General features: G+C 39.2%; 1 protein-coding gene across 2 annotated transcripts in view; it reads left to right on the forward strand.

The window, feature by feature from the left end:
* Cers6 (ceramide synthase 6) overlaps positions 1-16,000 on the forward strand; it is a 262,719-nt gene that overhangs the window by 141,380 nt on the left and 105,339 nt on the right. For both annotated transcript variants that reach the window (XM_006972379.4, XM_006972378.4), the window contains exon 4: positions 10,182-10,239. In XM_006972379.4, the coding sequence (XP_006972441.1) occupies positions 10,182-10,239 (58 nt within the window). The remainder of the gene's footprint in view (positions 1-10,181; positions 10,240-16,000) is intronic.

Below are 16,000 nucleotides of genomic sequence, written 5' to 3' on the forward strand. Positions count from 1 at the left end.
AATCTAAAAATGGAGGTCAAGGGAGCAGTAAGCCCAGAACGGATATTTCAAAAAGCATACGGAGTGGGATACTGGAGTGTTAGGAACATAACACTCCAGGAACATAAAGGTGGGATTGGCTTCTTGGAAGCCAGAAAGGCCCGAACTGACCCTTTAGTTGTCTTCAGAGTCCTTCCCTTAGGACTCTGCCTGGCTATACGTAGGCCAGATTTTAGAGTGAGAAATCATTTGCAGAATACTGCAGGCCTTAATTATTTACTCCTTTAGCAAGAAGCCCTACTCTCTTGGCTTGGTTTTAGAAACATCTACTCTGCCTATCTCCTTTGGCAGTCCTGCCCTTATTAACCCGAGCTTTCACATCAAAGAGGTTTTAGAACAGCAGGAGACTGCACTATGCTTAATCATACAGTAGGGAAAGAGTGCATGTTACTGTAATACCCACCGTGTTCCAAATATGTGTGAACAGGGGACCATGTGAGACTCAGTTTGCTACAGGATTCTGCTTGTTTGAAATACATAGCATGTATGTTATAGGGAAATAGTGAATGCTTTGGTTGTTAATTTGTTTTCACATTAATATAGCATCATTTGTAATGCTCTGAGTGTCTGATCTGCTAGAACTCTAGTTGTAATTCCTGACTGTATTCATACACCCATTTTCTGTATAATTGTTTCCTTCTTTGTACATCTTCAGATTATACACACACACACACACACACACACACACACACACACACACACACACACCTAGCCAGGAAGCTATGCCCATGAAATCTCAACAACCTAGCTGCCTAAACAAGACCTGAACAATGATATCCTAAGGTAGACAGGAGAAATCCCTACCCCTAGATGAATAGTTACAAGCAATTAATTCCTAAGAGATGGAGAACTTGGGCCCCTGAACAAGGCCTCTGATTGGTATCCCAATACCAAGTGGTCAGCCCTAGAAGCATATACATTGCAGGCAACACTGAACGAACTCATCAGGTTGTATGTGTATGTATGTGTATGTATGTATATATATGTATGTGTATGTATGTGTATGTATGTGTAACAACAGTGGTTGAAGAAGAGTAAGCTGTGAATTTGGGAGGAAGCTGGGGAAGGGGCACAAAGGAGGAGAGGGAGGAAAAATGAAATGATTATATTTTAACTAACTTTTTTAAAGCAGCAATAAAAAAGAAAAGGTTTTAATATAGATTTAAACATGAGCGTACCTACAAAAGATAAATTTTTTATCAAAACTTTGGCAATATGGTAGGTATTTTGTAATAATGATTTCTTTTTCTTACTCAGTGATACATCGTTTTGTCCTTTGTATTCAAAAGGAAATATATTACAATACAGACATATACATATATATATTTATATATGATATGTAATATATATGATTATATTAAAAAATCCTATAGTCTTATGTTCTTGTCAAGTCTCAGATAGTACTAGGAAGGGCCTGGCCACCCTCAGCTCCCATCTCCATTAATTCTTTCTTCACTACTATATGATTTGGAGCAGGGCCCTTTATGCTGTTAATAACAGCCTGTTGTCCTGCTCTGTATAACTGCCACAGTCTTCAGAAGATTTGGACCCTGGAAACTCATAGCCCATTGAACCTTCTCTGAGTTTCACATCCAACCCATTCCTCTTCTGTCTCCCTTGCCCTCCCTGGCCTAGCTCACCTATAGAAGGGACACACTGTGATGCTGTCTCCACCTTAAGATTTTCTGAGATGGAAAGACTTGTTCATCATAGAGACATTATGGCAGGATGACCTTGAAATAAAAATCCCTTTTGGATTATAAGCTAAAAGCACAGACATAGATGTAGCTAGATAAACTTAGATTTAGAGCCATAGTCTGTCGAGAAACAACTTTATAAATTGTCAGGCCCTAAAGGAGGGACTGTAAATATTCATACTCACGTGAGACATTCTTGTCATTTAGTAAATCTTTAAGGAATGTCTATTTGGTCATTTGCATAATTACAGGTAAAATTTCTTTGATTTGATCTCCCCAATTTTGTTACATGATCATTTTTCTGAGAACTGAGCAGGAATTCATTAAATCACTAGAAAACAAGAGTGAGTTGTTGCCCATGAAAACCCTGTTAATCACCAACTCTTTATGCTCATCCTTACACCCTCAATAGCCCATGCACCAACTCATCTGTACACCCTCAATAGCCCACACACCAGCTCATCTGTACACCCTCAATAGCCCACACACCAACTCATCTGTACACCCTCAATAGCCCATGCACCAGCTCATCCATACACCCTCAATAGCCCATGCACCAACTCATCTGTACACCCTCAGTAGCCCACGCACCAACTCATCTGTACACCCTCAGTAGCCCATGCACCAACTCATCTGTACACCCTCAGTAGCCCATGCACCAACTCATCTGCACACCCTCAGTAACCCACGCACCAACTCATCCGTACACCCTCAGTAGCCCACGTGCCAGCTCATCCGTACACCCTCAGTAGTCCATGCTTGCCCTCCTTATGCTCATCTGTACACCCTCAGTAGCCGGGGCATCCACATGCCATTTGTGCTTAGAACACCAGTGGCCCTGGAAACTTACTGGCTCACAGAGTTTTATTCTAACCAATCCTGGAGTGTTTGTAAAATGTATAGATAAAATGTAGGCAAATTGCAAATGGTTTTGTAACATTGAATACTAAGTAAGTGCCTTTAAAAACTATAAACAGATCTGGATACGTAAAGTTAATAAAAATGCAACAGAGTCTCTCTTTCACATGACCTACTGCTCAACCACATAAGAATTCAGGCTTCCTCTGTCACCCAGGTCTTCCCATGTGACGTGACACGTCTGCCTGGGAACCATACTCTCATGAGGTAGTGTTATGTAGCCATTGGCACTGAGACATAGTTAGTCACAAAAATTAATTAGAAATCATTTATTGGATGCATTCCACATGAGAACTGCTAAGAACTGTGAACATGACAAGTTAGTCTTCAGCATGTACCATGTATCACCTGTCTGTCCATCTACTTCTGACGATTGCCTCATTTCCTCCTCATTCTAGCCCATAGGAGTAGTTGTTACTGTCTTCAATTTCAGGTCAGCAGGTACATTTGCAATGCCACTTGTTCTAGACTGTGTGAGAATTATGGAAACTGTGTCTCATCTGTGTGTGTGAACACAGCCTCCAAAGAGCTAGTCCTGGGCAGAAGATTTAAGGTACCAAATTCTCACTCAGAGCTGAAAGATCCAATGAATCATCAGACGCTTAAAGGATATGTTAGTGTTAAATCAGTATCTTATGGGGGACAAGAGCCTTAGTAGGTAAAGACCAGAAGGAAGTTCAGAAAAGGTTATATGAAAAAAGTCAGTTTGGATAAAGGAGAAGATGTGATTGTTGTGGCTTAAAGAAGGAGGAAAAATAGACATCGCCATGTTCATTAAATAGAGTGAAACTTGTATGGTCACCCCAAAGGCAGTTACAGGCTAGTGCCTAATCTCAGCTCCCTCCTTTCTGAGTGCACGCCTTTGTCAAACCACTCTGTGCCTTCTCTGTGCACGGGAGTGTGAGCTAATTCTGCAGACTCTGAGAGGCGCCCCCGGAGGCCGTGCTGGCTTTGTGTCCTCATTTTGTCGTTTACCGACTGTGTGGCCAGTGACAAGAACTCTGTTGCCAACAGAGGGTCTGAATAGAGAGTTAATGGTGGGGTCTACCAAAGTGTCTGTGTCCTTTGTGGAAAGTAGGATTCAGGTTGTGATTCTGTCAACCACACTAGTGCCCTGCTCTTCTCGGGCTACATATGAGATGACTGTCCTCAGTCCTGCTTCCTTATCTCTGGGAGTTCTTGCTTTACTTAAAAATAAATTAATTAATTAGAAATCCAACTTCTGCTAGTTGAACACTACCTAAGTAAAGGCACAGGAGTAATTTTTGGCTTAACAGTTTTTAATGAGGACTCATCTTTTAAGATATTATGAAAATATTTTTAGTTGCATATCTCTTATTATCAAACAGTATTCTCTGTAACAGTGAATTTAATGTTTTGCTTCTTCATTCCTTGTTTTTACTAATACAGTCTCAGAATTCATCTCTTGGTTGTTGTTAAATATTTTATGTTGTCCCTTAAGAACCATAGCTTTAGTTGGACAATGAAATGTAACATGAATTGCTAAATGGTCTTATTAATTAAAAAAAACCAGAGCTAGATATTGGGGTGAAAGCTGAGAGATCAGAGGAATAGAACAAGTCACAGCCAAGCTCACCTTACCAACTCCTCAGCCTCCAGAGCGAGACTTCTTATCTCCTCATGCCTATATACCTTTCTGTGCCCTACCATCTTACTTCCTTTCTAGTGCTGGGATTAAAGACGTGTGCTTCCCAAATACTGTAGCAAGGTCATGAGCTCTCAAGTGCTGGGATTAAAGGTGTGTGCCACCACTGCCTGGCTCTGTTTCCTGTGAGGCCTTAAACTCACAGAGAGCCAGACAAATCTCTGCCTCCCCAGTGATAGACTTAAGGGTATATGCCACCACTGTCTTGTCTCAGTGTCTAATCTAGTGGCTGGCTCTGTCCTCTGATCCCCAGGTAAGTTTATTAGGATACATGATATATTGGGGTATACAATATATCACCACATTTCCCCTTTTGTCTAAAATAATAAAAGAAGGTTATAACTAATATAAGAAAAACTATATACAATAAGTATATATAATATATATAGTCAAGAATTATATTAACAATGTCCAGTCCATTAACATTTGAAAAATTCAAACAAAAACCTCCAATGTTTATCCTATCTTGATGAGTCCAAAATGTTATACCTAATTTATGTTCTACCCTAACTTGTATTATCAACTGAAAACTATCTTTTGATGTCTTTCAAATTTATACATCTTACACCTCTTTAGTTATTTTTTTTCTGAATTTGTTAACAAGGAAAACTATAACTATCTAATCTTCAACTCCCTCAGTGACCTGAGAAGGATATAATATTAACTGAGTTAGCAGGAAGTGTAAACAAGCAACTTCCAAAAAATGTGAGAAATGACAGAAACATCTGGCTGTCTGGACAGTCACTCAAGATTTCTCTGCAACATTGGGGCATCCATCTTTGGCATAAAGGCCTAGCATATCTGACAGACTCTTGTGAAGCAGAATTTTCAAAAGAGCCTTCCTACCTTGTCTTGGCAAGGATGGGCAGTTCTTTCTTTTGTGTCCTGCTTGTCCATTTTGGACAGCATACTGTCAGCAGTCAAGGACAAGAAAATTCCCTTGCCACTGGCTACCTTTTGCCATAATGAAAGTAAACTCCATAAGGAGTTTCTTCAGTGCCCATCATCTTCTCTGAAGTAGATTGGTGATGTCAGGAGCAGATGTCTCATAGTCTTAAAAAAATATATGTTATTAAAACATCTTAAATGCCATATTCTGTAGATCTCTGAAGTGTTTGAAGATGACCTATCTAAAATATATTTTTGTTTAACCTTGAAAATATACATAATATGACTACAAGTTCGATTGTAATGACTATTAACTTGCATTTCTTATATCCTAATTAGTTGGTAATAATAACTTTCAAGGACTAGCAATTTGTCTTACATTGTTAAATGAACTGTAAGGTACAATAACTTGAACAAGGTTAGAAATGTATGTACAGTATTTTCTAACAAAATCAATCTCAAATTTGTATCAATATACATAATTTATATACAATATACAAGAATCCAATCCAATGTAAAATATTCAAAACTAGTAGTTGCCTTTTAAAAGTAGATTCATTAATGTACCTTTTTATCTTATGATATCTATAAGCTCCCCTTTCTTCTTTTCAGAGTAGATTCAATAATCTACCCTTTATCCTATCATTTCTATATCTCTTTTTTTTTTCAGAGTAGATTCAATAATCTACCTCTTATCTATATCATCTTTTTTAGGGAAATTATGTATATTTCTAAGTTCATGCAGCATAATTTATTCAAAAATTATATTCTTTGAGTTCTAAATTTATACTTTGTATTTTGATGGGTTGAAATTGACCAGAGTTACTTTTTTAAAAATTCAATTATGTATTTTATTTAGCTATAGATTTATAAAAATCTCACATTTGTCAAGGTACAGGAAATATTGTAAATGAGATTTTTATTCCACATGTGTGTTTATTTGACACACAGCACAGCACACTTACCATTTAATGAAGGTTTCAGAGTAGCACATTGTCACAACCTTTGATTATGAGGATATTTTTCAAGTTCCTTTACCAATGAAAGGCACCTCAGCTGGCTGTGGCTTTCTTCAGTCAAGGGTTCCCATTTTCAGCATTTGTGGTAAGAAGGGGAAATTAAAGACCATGTAGACATCTGTACCCCTGATGGTGACTTGTTTTTATTTGATTTATTTGTGTGTTGACATGTTTTGTTTTCTTGCCTGAAGACAGAAGGATTCTTCATTTCATTTTTACTGTAGGATTCAATTATTTTTTCTAAATGTGGCTTTGAATTGGTCTTGTTTAGAACATAATTTGATTCTTGGGGTTTTTTTCTAGTTCTTTTTTTTTAAATGTGTCATTGATGATTATTTCTATGTCAGTTTTTCACTTATCATTTCCAAGAAACCATTATAGTAAGTTATTTTTTTTTCTGACCCCCAGATCTATAGTCCTTTATACTCTGTAGAATCTCTTGGGATTATTCACCATCTGTTTCAGTGATTGAATTTCTTCTGTGTATATCTTTTTTTAATTAATTAATTTTTATATTTAACTTTTTTGTATATTTTGATCATCTTCTTTCCCCTCCCCTAGCTCCTCCCAGGTCTGCCCCACTTCCCCACCTACACAACGTCATGTTCTTTCTCTCTAGCCTCATCCTTTCCTCACGGGGGTGGTAATTCTAGGCTTCATTTTCAGAGTCTGCACCAACTGTTTTTTGTTTTTCTTCACCTGTAATCTCAGTTTTACTCCAGCACTTTTCAAAATTGACTTATACCTTTGTCTTTCTACTTTTGATTCTAGAAGTCCTGTCTTCTTTATCACATTGAGAATGCCGAATAATTTCTGAAAACTGGCTTCAGATTTTTGTAGGAAATCTTGAGAGTGTTCTGTGGCTGTTTAGCATGCAGTTCGCTTGCTGTACTCAGTACCGTTTGGTAGATTCATGCCAGTATTGAGCTGTTATTGTTGTTGCTGAATTGCAAAAGATCTCTTCAGGTCTGTCCACAGGAGAAGATGCTCTTGGTCCTGTTCTCTGTCCTTTTTTTCTTAGTAAAAGTCCTCTTTGAAGTCTTTAACCTAGTAGCAAGTTGATATTTCTAGACTATGGCAGTTTTCAGTGAACTAAGAGATTTCCAAATAAATTAGCTATCTCCAGTGCTGTGTCCTTTGTTATGTGTGTGAGCTATGGAAGAGCTCCAACCCCTGGCATGCAACATTTTCAAAAACATCTTGTCTTGAAATCTTTTTTTTTTTTTTGCCTCTGAAACCACCAGGGTACAGAGTACTTCTCCCTTTGTCTAGTTGAAAAAGGAAGTAGCAATCACTAACAGATGTAGTTGGGGGATTCTCCTGCTGCCTCAAAAAGCATCATCAAGCCTAGGTTTCTGGGCAAGATAGCCAAGAGTGTGGAAAGGGGGATATACACAGAAAGAGATTTTCCTGCTTTTCTTAAGACTCATGATTTGTTTAATGCTATCTCTATCCACTTAAAAAGTGTGAGTGCGTGCGTGCGTGCGTGCGTGCGTGCGTGCGTGCGTGCGTGCGTGCGTGCGTGCGTGTGTCCGTGTCCATGTGCGTGTTTAGGGGTGGAGGCAGGGGACAAACTCAAGAATGCTGTCTCTTTGAGACAGGTTTCTCTTTGGCTTGAAGCTGACCAATCAGATTAGACCAGACCACACCATCAAGATCTAGGAATCTCTAATTTTCAATTTTGTTGGGAGGTTTATTTAATTGTTCTTGCCTTCCTGGCACTGGGATTACAAATACAGATACCATGCCCAAAATTTTTCATGGATTCTTGGAGTTAAACACAGGTCCTGATGATTTTTGGGAAATACTTTATTAACTGAGGTATCATCCTATGCCCTCTAAAACCTTTTTTAAACCTAATTTTATTCTCTTGCTGTTATAATACTCCTTCCCTACTCTTAGCAGGAGACTAAAAGTCATGTCTTCCTATTTATGGTTATATGCAGCTTCCCTTACCTCTTCCTAGAGATATTTTAGTGGAAGTCTGGGGGACACTAAACAAGCTTGCAGCAATCATTTAAAAGTGTAACTTACATGAAACTCCATAAATAAAGTATTTTTTTCATGTTGCAAAATGTTTGCAAATTTTGCTTCCTGCAGATATTTTGTGGAAATAAAAAGTCTGCCTTGTAAATATTCATTGCAACTTGTTATTCAAATAAGGTAGGTTCCTGTAATAGAACCTGTGTCTTATGAAAACTGGGTCATGTTAGTGATAGAATAAAATGCAGACATATAAATGATGGTAAGAATTCCAATGACTTCTATAAAAATTTTATTATACATAAAAGCTGTCTGATCATTGCCTACTAACAATAGCCAAAATGGAAACCGCTGTTATAAATCATTTTCTAGAGCAGTTGCAAATTCCGTTGTCTCCAGAGGCCAGGAAAGGAAAGCAAACTTGATGTACACTGGTTCCGTGTGATAGGGAGAGAAAGGGACTGACATAAAGGTTACTCTAAAGGTGGCCAGATCCTTGAATTACTGTTATGGAATAGCCCTACTCTCCCCGAGATAGAACTGAGGACAAGGGATATTAACAGATTTGCCCAAAATGAAAAGATTGTGTGTTATTCATCACAGCCACATAATCTGCAGGGCACATTCCAGATAAAATGGGGGGACTATTTAACACTCATTTGGAATTCAGTATGGTGACAAGCAAAGCCTTAGATCAGGTTGAACTCTGTAGCTGAACATACCCATGTCAGCCTTGGTTAACATTCTGATCTAGAATTTGTACACAAGCTGGAAAGAAACACAGAGACATTCACCCGTAGCCACCAAGAAAGCTGGCCGTGGATATGAATGAAGTCCATTTTTGCTGTTCACGCTATGGAAGTGAGCCATCAGTCTCTACAGGAGGGCTTTCACGTGAGGGTTAGAGTCAAGGCTTTTCTGGTGTGTGTGTGTGGGGGGGTATTGAATTAATCCCTCTGCCACTGTTTTGTTATTCCTTCTCAAATTCATATTTTTATGTTACTTATTGAAGACTTTCAACTCTGAATTTAAAACTCTTCCCTAAAGTAGTTGTGCCTTAGATTTTAGAATGTTGGCGAGTAGACCGGCCCACAAATGTCTGTTTGTGATAGTCTGAGGGATGCTAGTGTCTGCTGGTGGGTCAAAGCCAGTTGTTAGAGGTTTCCTAGCACCAACCCTCTTTCTCTCCTGAATGTAATTCTCATTTCCCTCAAGTGATTTTATACATCATTGTAATCATCTCCTAAAATCTGTCACTGTTACTTTACTTAAAATGTTTAGATTCTTTGCAAACAGAGATGTTTATCTACAATGTGTAATCCAAGCTTCCACCAGCCTAGTGCCCTTATGAATACAGTGGAGTGAATCCTGGACAGTTTTTTGAAGTATGCTCTTCACATTCAAAAAGTACCAGGAAGGCCAGAGAGATGGTTCTGAGTAAAGGTGTGTGTTACACACTAACCTGCCTGATTTTCATCACTGGACCATACACACACACTATGGCGCATAACCACAGATACAAACACAGGTACATACATGTGTGCCCATATGCACATGTGCCTGCTCCCCCCCACACACACACACACAGTTCTTAAAATTTTTTCATGGTGTACAAGAAATAAAATTGGGAGTTGAGTACTAGGGTAAGATGCTTTTTGTAAATAAAAATGTAAATATCTTCATTCGATGAACCTCATCCCTCCATGTGTGTCATTCAGAGAAAATTGACAAGCTGGGAAAGAAAAAAGGTGGGCAAATTTGATAACTTACAGAAAGAAAAGTTACTAATAATGATTAATATTTATTTCCCTTAAGCCATACTCAGGAATGTTTATGTTTGACTAGTGATCGTTACCAAGTCCGTTCCTTGGTTTAAAGGAAGAGAAAACTTAATTAACTTTTTCCTCACATATTTCAGATATACTGTGAAATATATAAACTGAATGTCTTAACTTCTTTAATCTTCTACAGGTGGAGATTTTCCTTTTACCTCTATGTCTTCATCTATGGAGTCCGGTTCTTGAAACAGGTAGGCACTGTCACATTACTTCATATAATTCTTATGTGTCTATAGGCCTGTGTCTAGCTTTTAATATGTAACAATATTCTAAATAGTATAAAAGCCTTCCTAAGAATTATGTGCATATTTAAATTTGATTTATAAAAATATTTACAGAAAATTAATTTAGACTTATGTCTGAAATGCTTTGAAAAGCAGTTTGTTTCTTCAGGGAGGATGTGAAGTCTTCAGTGTGCTCTGCCTGGTTACTGCTTTTTTGCATTAGTACTTGTAACGTCCAGTTGATGCTATGAACGAGATTAGCATTTCAGTATTGCATGTCACATGACCTGAAAGCTCTGGTTGCTGCGGTGGGTGTTATCACTGTCATCCCCACCAGCAGAGACTGCTGTTTTAGAGCCTTGGTCATTAATTAGCAGGGTGGAGCCAACCGCTGGTGGTTAAGTTCAGGTTTTTGTTTTAAGCCTGTGTTGTCTTTGCTCCTGGCTTGCTAACCGCTGCATGAACTAGGACCCATTAATGTATGAAAATCTTCCTTTATCAGGTGTAGCCTCCTTCTGCCTAGTGGTTACCATTCATACTGATAATGTACTGATAAATCAGGGTGCTTAAATTTCAGACTCACGAAGATTTATCTTCTCATTTTCTTGGATGTGTTAACCCTGGTAACTTGGTACAAAATAGAAAGTTAATCTTAAAAGTACCCTGTACTGTTAACCTCCAAAGTACTATCAGTGTTTTTTTTTTTTTTTAATTACAAACATATCTCTAAAATAGGATACAGGCCAAGTAGCATAAGTTACTAGGAAAGCTTATAAATACTGATGTGAACTTTTCAAATATGTTTTGTTTTTAAAGTCTAAATTACCAGATGTTGCCTGCCTGTGGGATTGCTCTTATAACAAGTGGTACTGTGCATGTGAAAGCTCCCTAGAAACTTGTCACTGCTTGCCATTCCCTTAGGTAACCAACTGTGCTGGCTTACTTGTTTTTTGTTTGTTTGTTTGTTTGTTTTTGTTTTCTCTTAGTAAGAATGTCTGGTCTAGGGTCATTTGAGCAAATGAAAATGGATGAACTTCACACTCACGATTTGCAGCTGGAGTAAACAGACATGGCAGAACATGCTTAGTTTGAACACTTACATCTGTGTTTTCAGACTTAGGAAAACTGAATGAGAATAAGGCATCTTATGTTTACTTGGAGAAGATAGCTGTAGATAGAATTTGAGGTGATGTGGCAGATTTGCCCTTCATAGAATGTGAAGTTGCTAACAGTACCACGGTTTGGGGGTTCACGCTTGCTTCTGCTTGTAAGAGGTTTTGATGGTGTAAGGGGAAGGTGGTGGGAGCCGGGACCACTCTTTTGTCCTGTCCCATCCTTTCCTTGGATAGTTTCCGTTATCTCTCGTGGTAAGTGTGGCCATCTGACAGCAGAACAGGAAGCACTTTGACATAGATCTAGTTCTTTCTAGTTCATTCTGCCCCTACACAAACTGAATGGCATGAAAATACCTTTTGTCCAGACTGAGCGGATCAAGAGGGGAGGCCAGTGGACCATGCAAGGCCATGAAGAAACTTGTCAATAGAATGTTTGCTTGGGAAATTTTTTTTCTTAGACTTCACCAGTTTTATACTGCTTTCCTTTCAGGCAATCACAAATGCTTTAACAACAGTAAAAGACCTAGACATGTTCTGGATGAATAAACTTGTATTGAGGTCCTTTCTCTACTGCTGTCTGAAGAGCATTCATTTGGATGAACTGCTTGATTTAGCCTCCATTGTGTGAGATAGAGACGTGTGTTGAATCCTGTTGTCAAAATACCTGTGCACAACTTTGTAAATGTCTTGTCACCACTCTTGTTTATTGGTCCATTCAGAGAGGGTAGGTAATATTCTGAAGGTCACACTATAGTGTACTAACGGTGAGCTTCAAATTAGGTACACACTGCTGTGTCATACAACTAACTTTCTCACATTCCCAGGATGCACAGTTTCTACATGACTTCTTTCTTTAGTCAAGTTAACTAAATTGACTAAACCACATCTTTATTCCAGTTTAAATAATTTAAAAACTTACATATTTCAAATAGTTTTATGAACTTAGAAAAGACAGTATTATTGTCTCAAACCAAGAGGAAAAAAATATGGATGTAGCCTCAAAATTAAAATGAAAATTTCATAATATTGTAAATATTTTAACATAGAGTCAATACATTTTACCAACATAGCCCAAGTTTACCTTTGTGTTCAGATTTTTCCAAATAATGTAGTAGGAAAATTCTCATAATCACTAAGCAATGAACTAATTTTTATTCCGGTATCAAAAGTGTGGATTATTCCTTGGCTTGTAGAAAAATGCTTGGCAGTCTACACTGTCCAGGTTCCCTCTATCCTCACTTAGATCAGACAGGTCAGCTGTAGCTCACCTTCTAGGGGCACTAAGTGTCCTCTCTGTCCTAAAAGATTAGACAAGTCAAGACTATGTGGTATTTATCTTACAGACTCTAAGTAAACTATTATGTAGGGTTATTTCTAGGATGAGAAATACCTAAATAGTTTGAAGTATCCCCAAGTCAGTGTTTCTGGATCTTCAGGTGCTGTTCACAGATAGCTCTGCCCACATATGTGACTCCTGATCTATCCACACTCTCCTTGGGTAGCTCCACCCACACATGTGACTCCTGATGTATCCACACTCTCCTTGGGTAGCTCCATCCACACATGTGATTGGCAGAGACAAATGCTTTTGTAAAGAAGGTTCTAAGTTACTTGAGGTGCTCTGAAATCCTGCAGCCTACTCACACAAATTGACATGCTTCCTGGGGTCCTGAAAAAAATCAAACCGTTGCTCAGTATGGGTATACATTTGTAATCCCATCACTGAGGAGGCTGGGGCAGGGGGATGGAGAGTTAATGGCCAGTCTGGGCTATTGTTGTTGTTTGGGTGGTTGGTTTGGATTTAGTCACTTTTAGGTGGAAATTTCTGTTTGACAGAATGTTAAAAATATTTTTAAATTCCTTGTTTTACTTTTTAAATATAGCATCACAGGAATGTCACACACACACACACACACAACAAAGATATAGGTAAAAGGTATTTCTTAGGATCTACATGTTAGGCTACTTTGTTTTTAGCTTTTAACCATTTGGTACATTTTTGTATCATGATTTTGTAAACATGCCTGCATATAACTAAAAGAAAAACTGTTGAACATACAACTGTATCTAACTTCTGTATGTGCCTGATAAAGAGAGAAACCACAAGAAGTGTGTTAGGAGTTACTATAACGTTTAAAACAACAACAGAATGATTGCTCATGGGAACCACTGAGGCTGTGTAAATCAAAGCAACTGAAGAGCTAGCTGCTGGTCCCCACTGTGCAGTAAGAAGCTTGCAACCTGAATGTGAGTCAGCTCACTGCTCCTTTCTGAGATGGTCTGCTTTTGAACTGAGCAGAGTACTTAGCGATGCTAATTAGCTTATACACAGGTGTAAGCACCTTTGCCATTGTGAATCAGTAGCAAACATGTTTTTGGTCCTTTCCTTAGTGCTTGAAAACACTAACACTCAGGATCAAGGGATTCCAGAAAGGAACTGAAAATCACAAGGAGCCCAGAAGACTTTCTGAATAGGGGATGCTGGCTGGCCAATGTCCCTGAGAACAAAACTGGCCCTGTCATTGCCATGGGGTAAAGCTATGTCACTGGCAAGATAGTAAAACAGAAGAGACCCAATTCCATCCTCTTCCTGCTGCTTTCCAGCCCCATAGTGTTCCTGAGAGATCAGACTTGGCAAGACACTGGCACTGTGGAGCCAGCAGAAGTGGGGTTTGCAGAACAGTATCTGGGTAACTAGTCTAACCTCCCCATGTTGCCTTTACTTTCTGTAATGTGCTCCAGTAATACACTATATTTTCTTATTTTTAAAAACACTGTTGTAAGGGTTGGGGAGAAGTTGTTAGGGTTCATAGATCATCCTACAAAAGACCACCCACTCATGTACGTGAGGGCAAGAATGTGTATTTCTCAAGAGAAGAATTCCTGCATGCAGGGGTCAGGCACACAACAAAATGACAATGACCAGAGAAGCTGGCAGGGTCATTTTATAGACAGCCAGGCGGGGATTAGGTCATCCTAAACATGAATGGCCAAGCGAGCAACAGCCACACTAGTATCTGTCTGATTGACTGGGGCTGTAAGTGCTGAATTATGCCTGGTATGCAATATCTCTCTCGCCTGCCTTATCAGAAACCGAAACTGAAACTAAACTGAAACTCAGATCTGGTAGAGGCTGGGAGAAGTCCACCATGGTGCTCCTGCGGCCTCTCAGTATCTCAGTCAATGAAATGCTGGCCACATAAGTAACCTAAGTTTGGATCCTCAACACCCATATGAAAATCCAGACATGGATGATGGTGCACCCTTGCTATCCCAGCATTGGAGAGACGGAGCTAATGGAATACCTGGAGCTGACTGGCCAGCTAGCCTTGCTGAACCAGCAAGTTCCAGGGTCAGTGGGAGACCTTGTCTCAAAATAGAAAATGGAGGCTAGAAGAAGACACCTGACACTGACCGCTGGCCTCCACATGCCAGTGGAGACACATGTGCCAAAGCACCTGCACACAGTTGTGAACATGAACAAAAGCATACAGCACACACCAAAATATCTGCTGGCTGCCCTCTATTGTATACACTTTATGATTAACCACTAAAACTTGCAGTTAAGAAGTTCTCTTCCAGACTCTTCCCATTGTCTGTGCCCTTGAGTCTGACTTGAACCATGGCCCTGCCTTTCATGGTACATGTGGCCATAGCATAGTCTACTGGTCTAGTATTTCCAGTTGTTCTCTTCTGCTTGTTGGTCAACTTGGAATGCTTCTGAAATAGAATGGTCATCTCTTCATCTATTTGAAGGTGAAAATAAAATGTGACCAGTTGTTAGAATGACTATTCACTAACAGGGATTTTTTTGGGGGGGGGGTGTTATTTTTAAATTGTGGAATTGTTTGGACACAGTCACTCACTTAAGGAAATCTGAATTTTATTTTTGCTTTTGAACATGGCCCATCATGTGCTTGTATCAGAAGTGCACTTGACAGGTTGGGGAGATGTCTTGGTGGTTCAAGCGCATGCTGTTCAAGTGTGAGGATGTGAGGAAAGCCGGCTCAGGACCAGACATAAAGCAGACATAAAACTCAGTATAGCATGCTCATTCTCCCGATGCTTCTACAGTGCACTGGCAAGGAGAGACAGGAGAACCCCAGGAGCTCACAGGCCAGTTACCTGACACGTGCAGCATCACGCAACAAAGAGACCCTGACCCAAACAATTAGGAGAGTGAGGACCTGAGGTTGTCCTCTGACTCTCCATGCTTGCCATGGCATGTGCCTGCTCTCAGACAGATGAGTTTGTAAACACAGCACGCACACACACAAAGATTTTTTTAATGTGCACATGACTTAGACTACTAGCATTGGGAGAAGGAACTGTAAAGATCAAGTATCCTAAATGTCTTGTCTGGGGGAAGAAAAACCGGTTTCAGAAGAGTAAATTGATGTCCCTAGGCAGAACTGGTAGTGTTTTTAAATTCTTTGACTGAGTTCAAGAAAAGTTAGAATGCAGCTTTCAAAAAGCTAGCAGTTCAAATAATTACCGCTATAATACTTGACCTGGTTGATGAAGAATCCAAAGACATGTCACTATGGGACACTTAGGTAGGTAGAGTTCAAGTTTGAATTGCTACCCTCTGCTTGGCCAGTTAGGAAGAACTT

This window comes from Peromyscus maniculatus, chromosome 4, assembly GCF_049852395.1.
Source record: "Peromyscus maniculatus bairdii isolate BWxNUB_F1_BW_parent chromosome 4, HU_Pman_BW_mat_3.1, whole genome shotgun sequence".
In the NCBI taxonomy this organism is placed as follows: domain Eukaryota; kingdom Metazoa; phylum Chordata; class Mammalia; order Rodentia; family Cricetidae; genus Peromyscus; species Peromyscus maniculatus.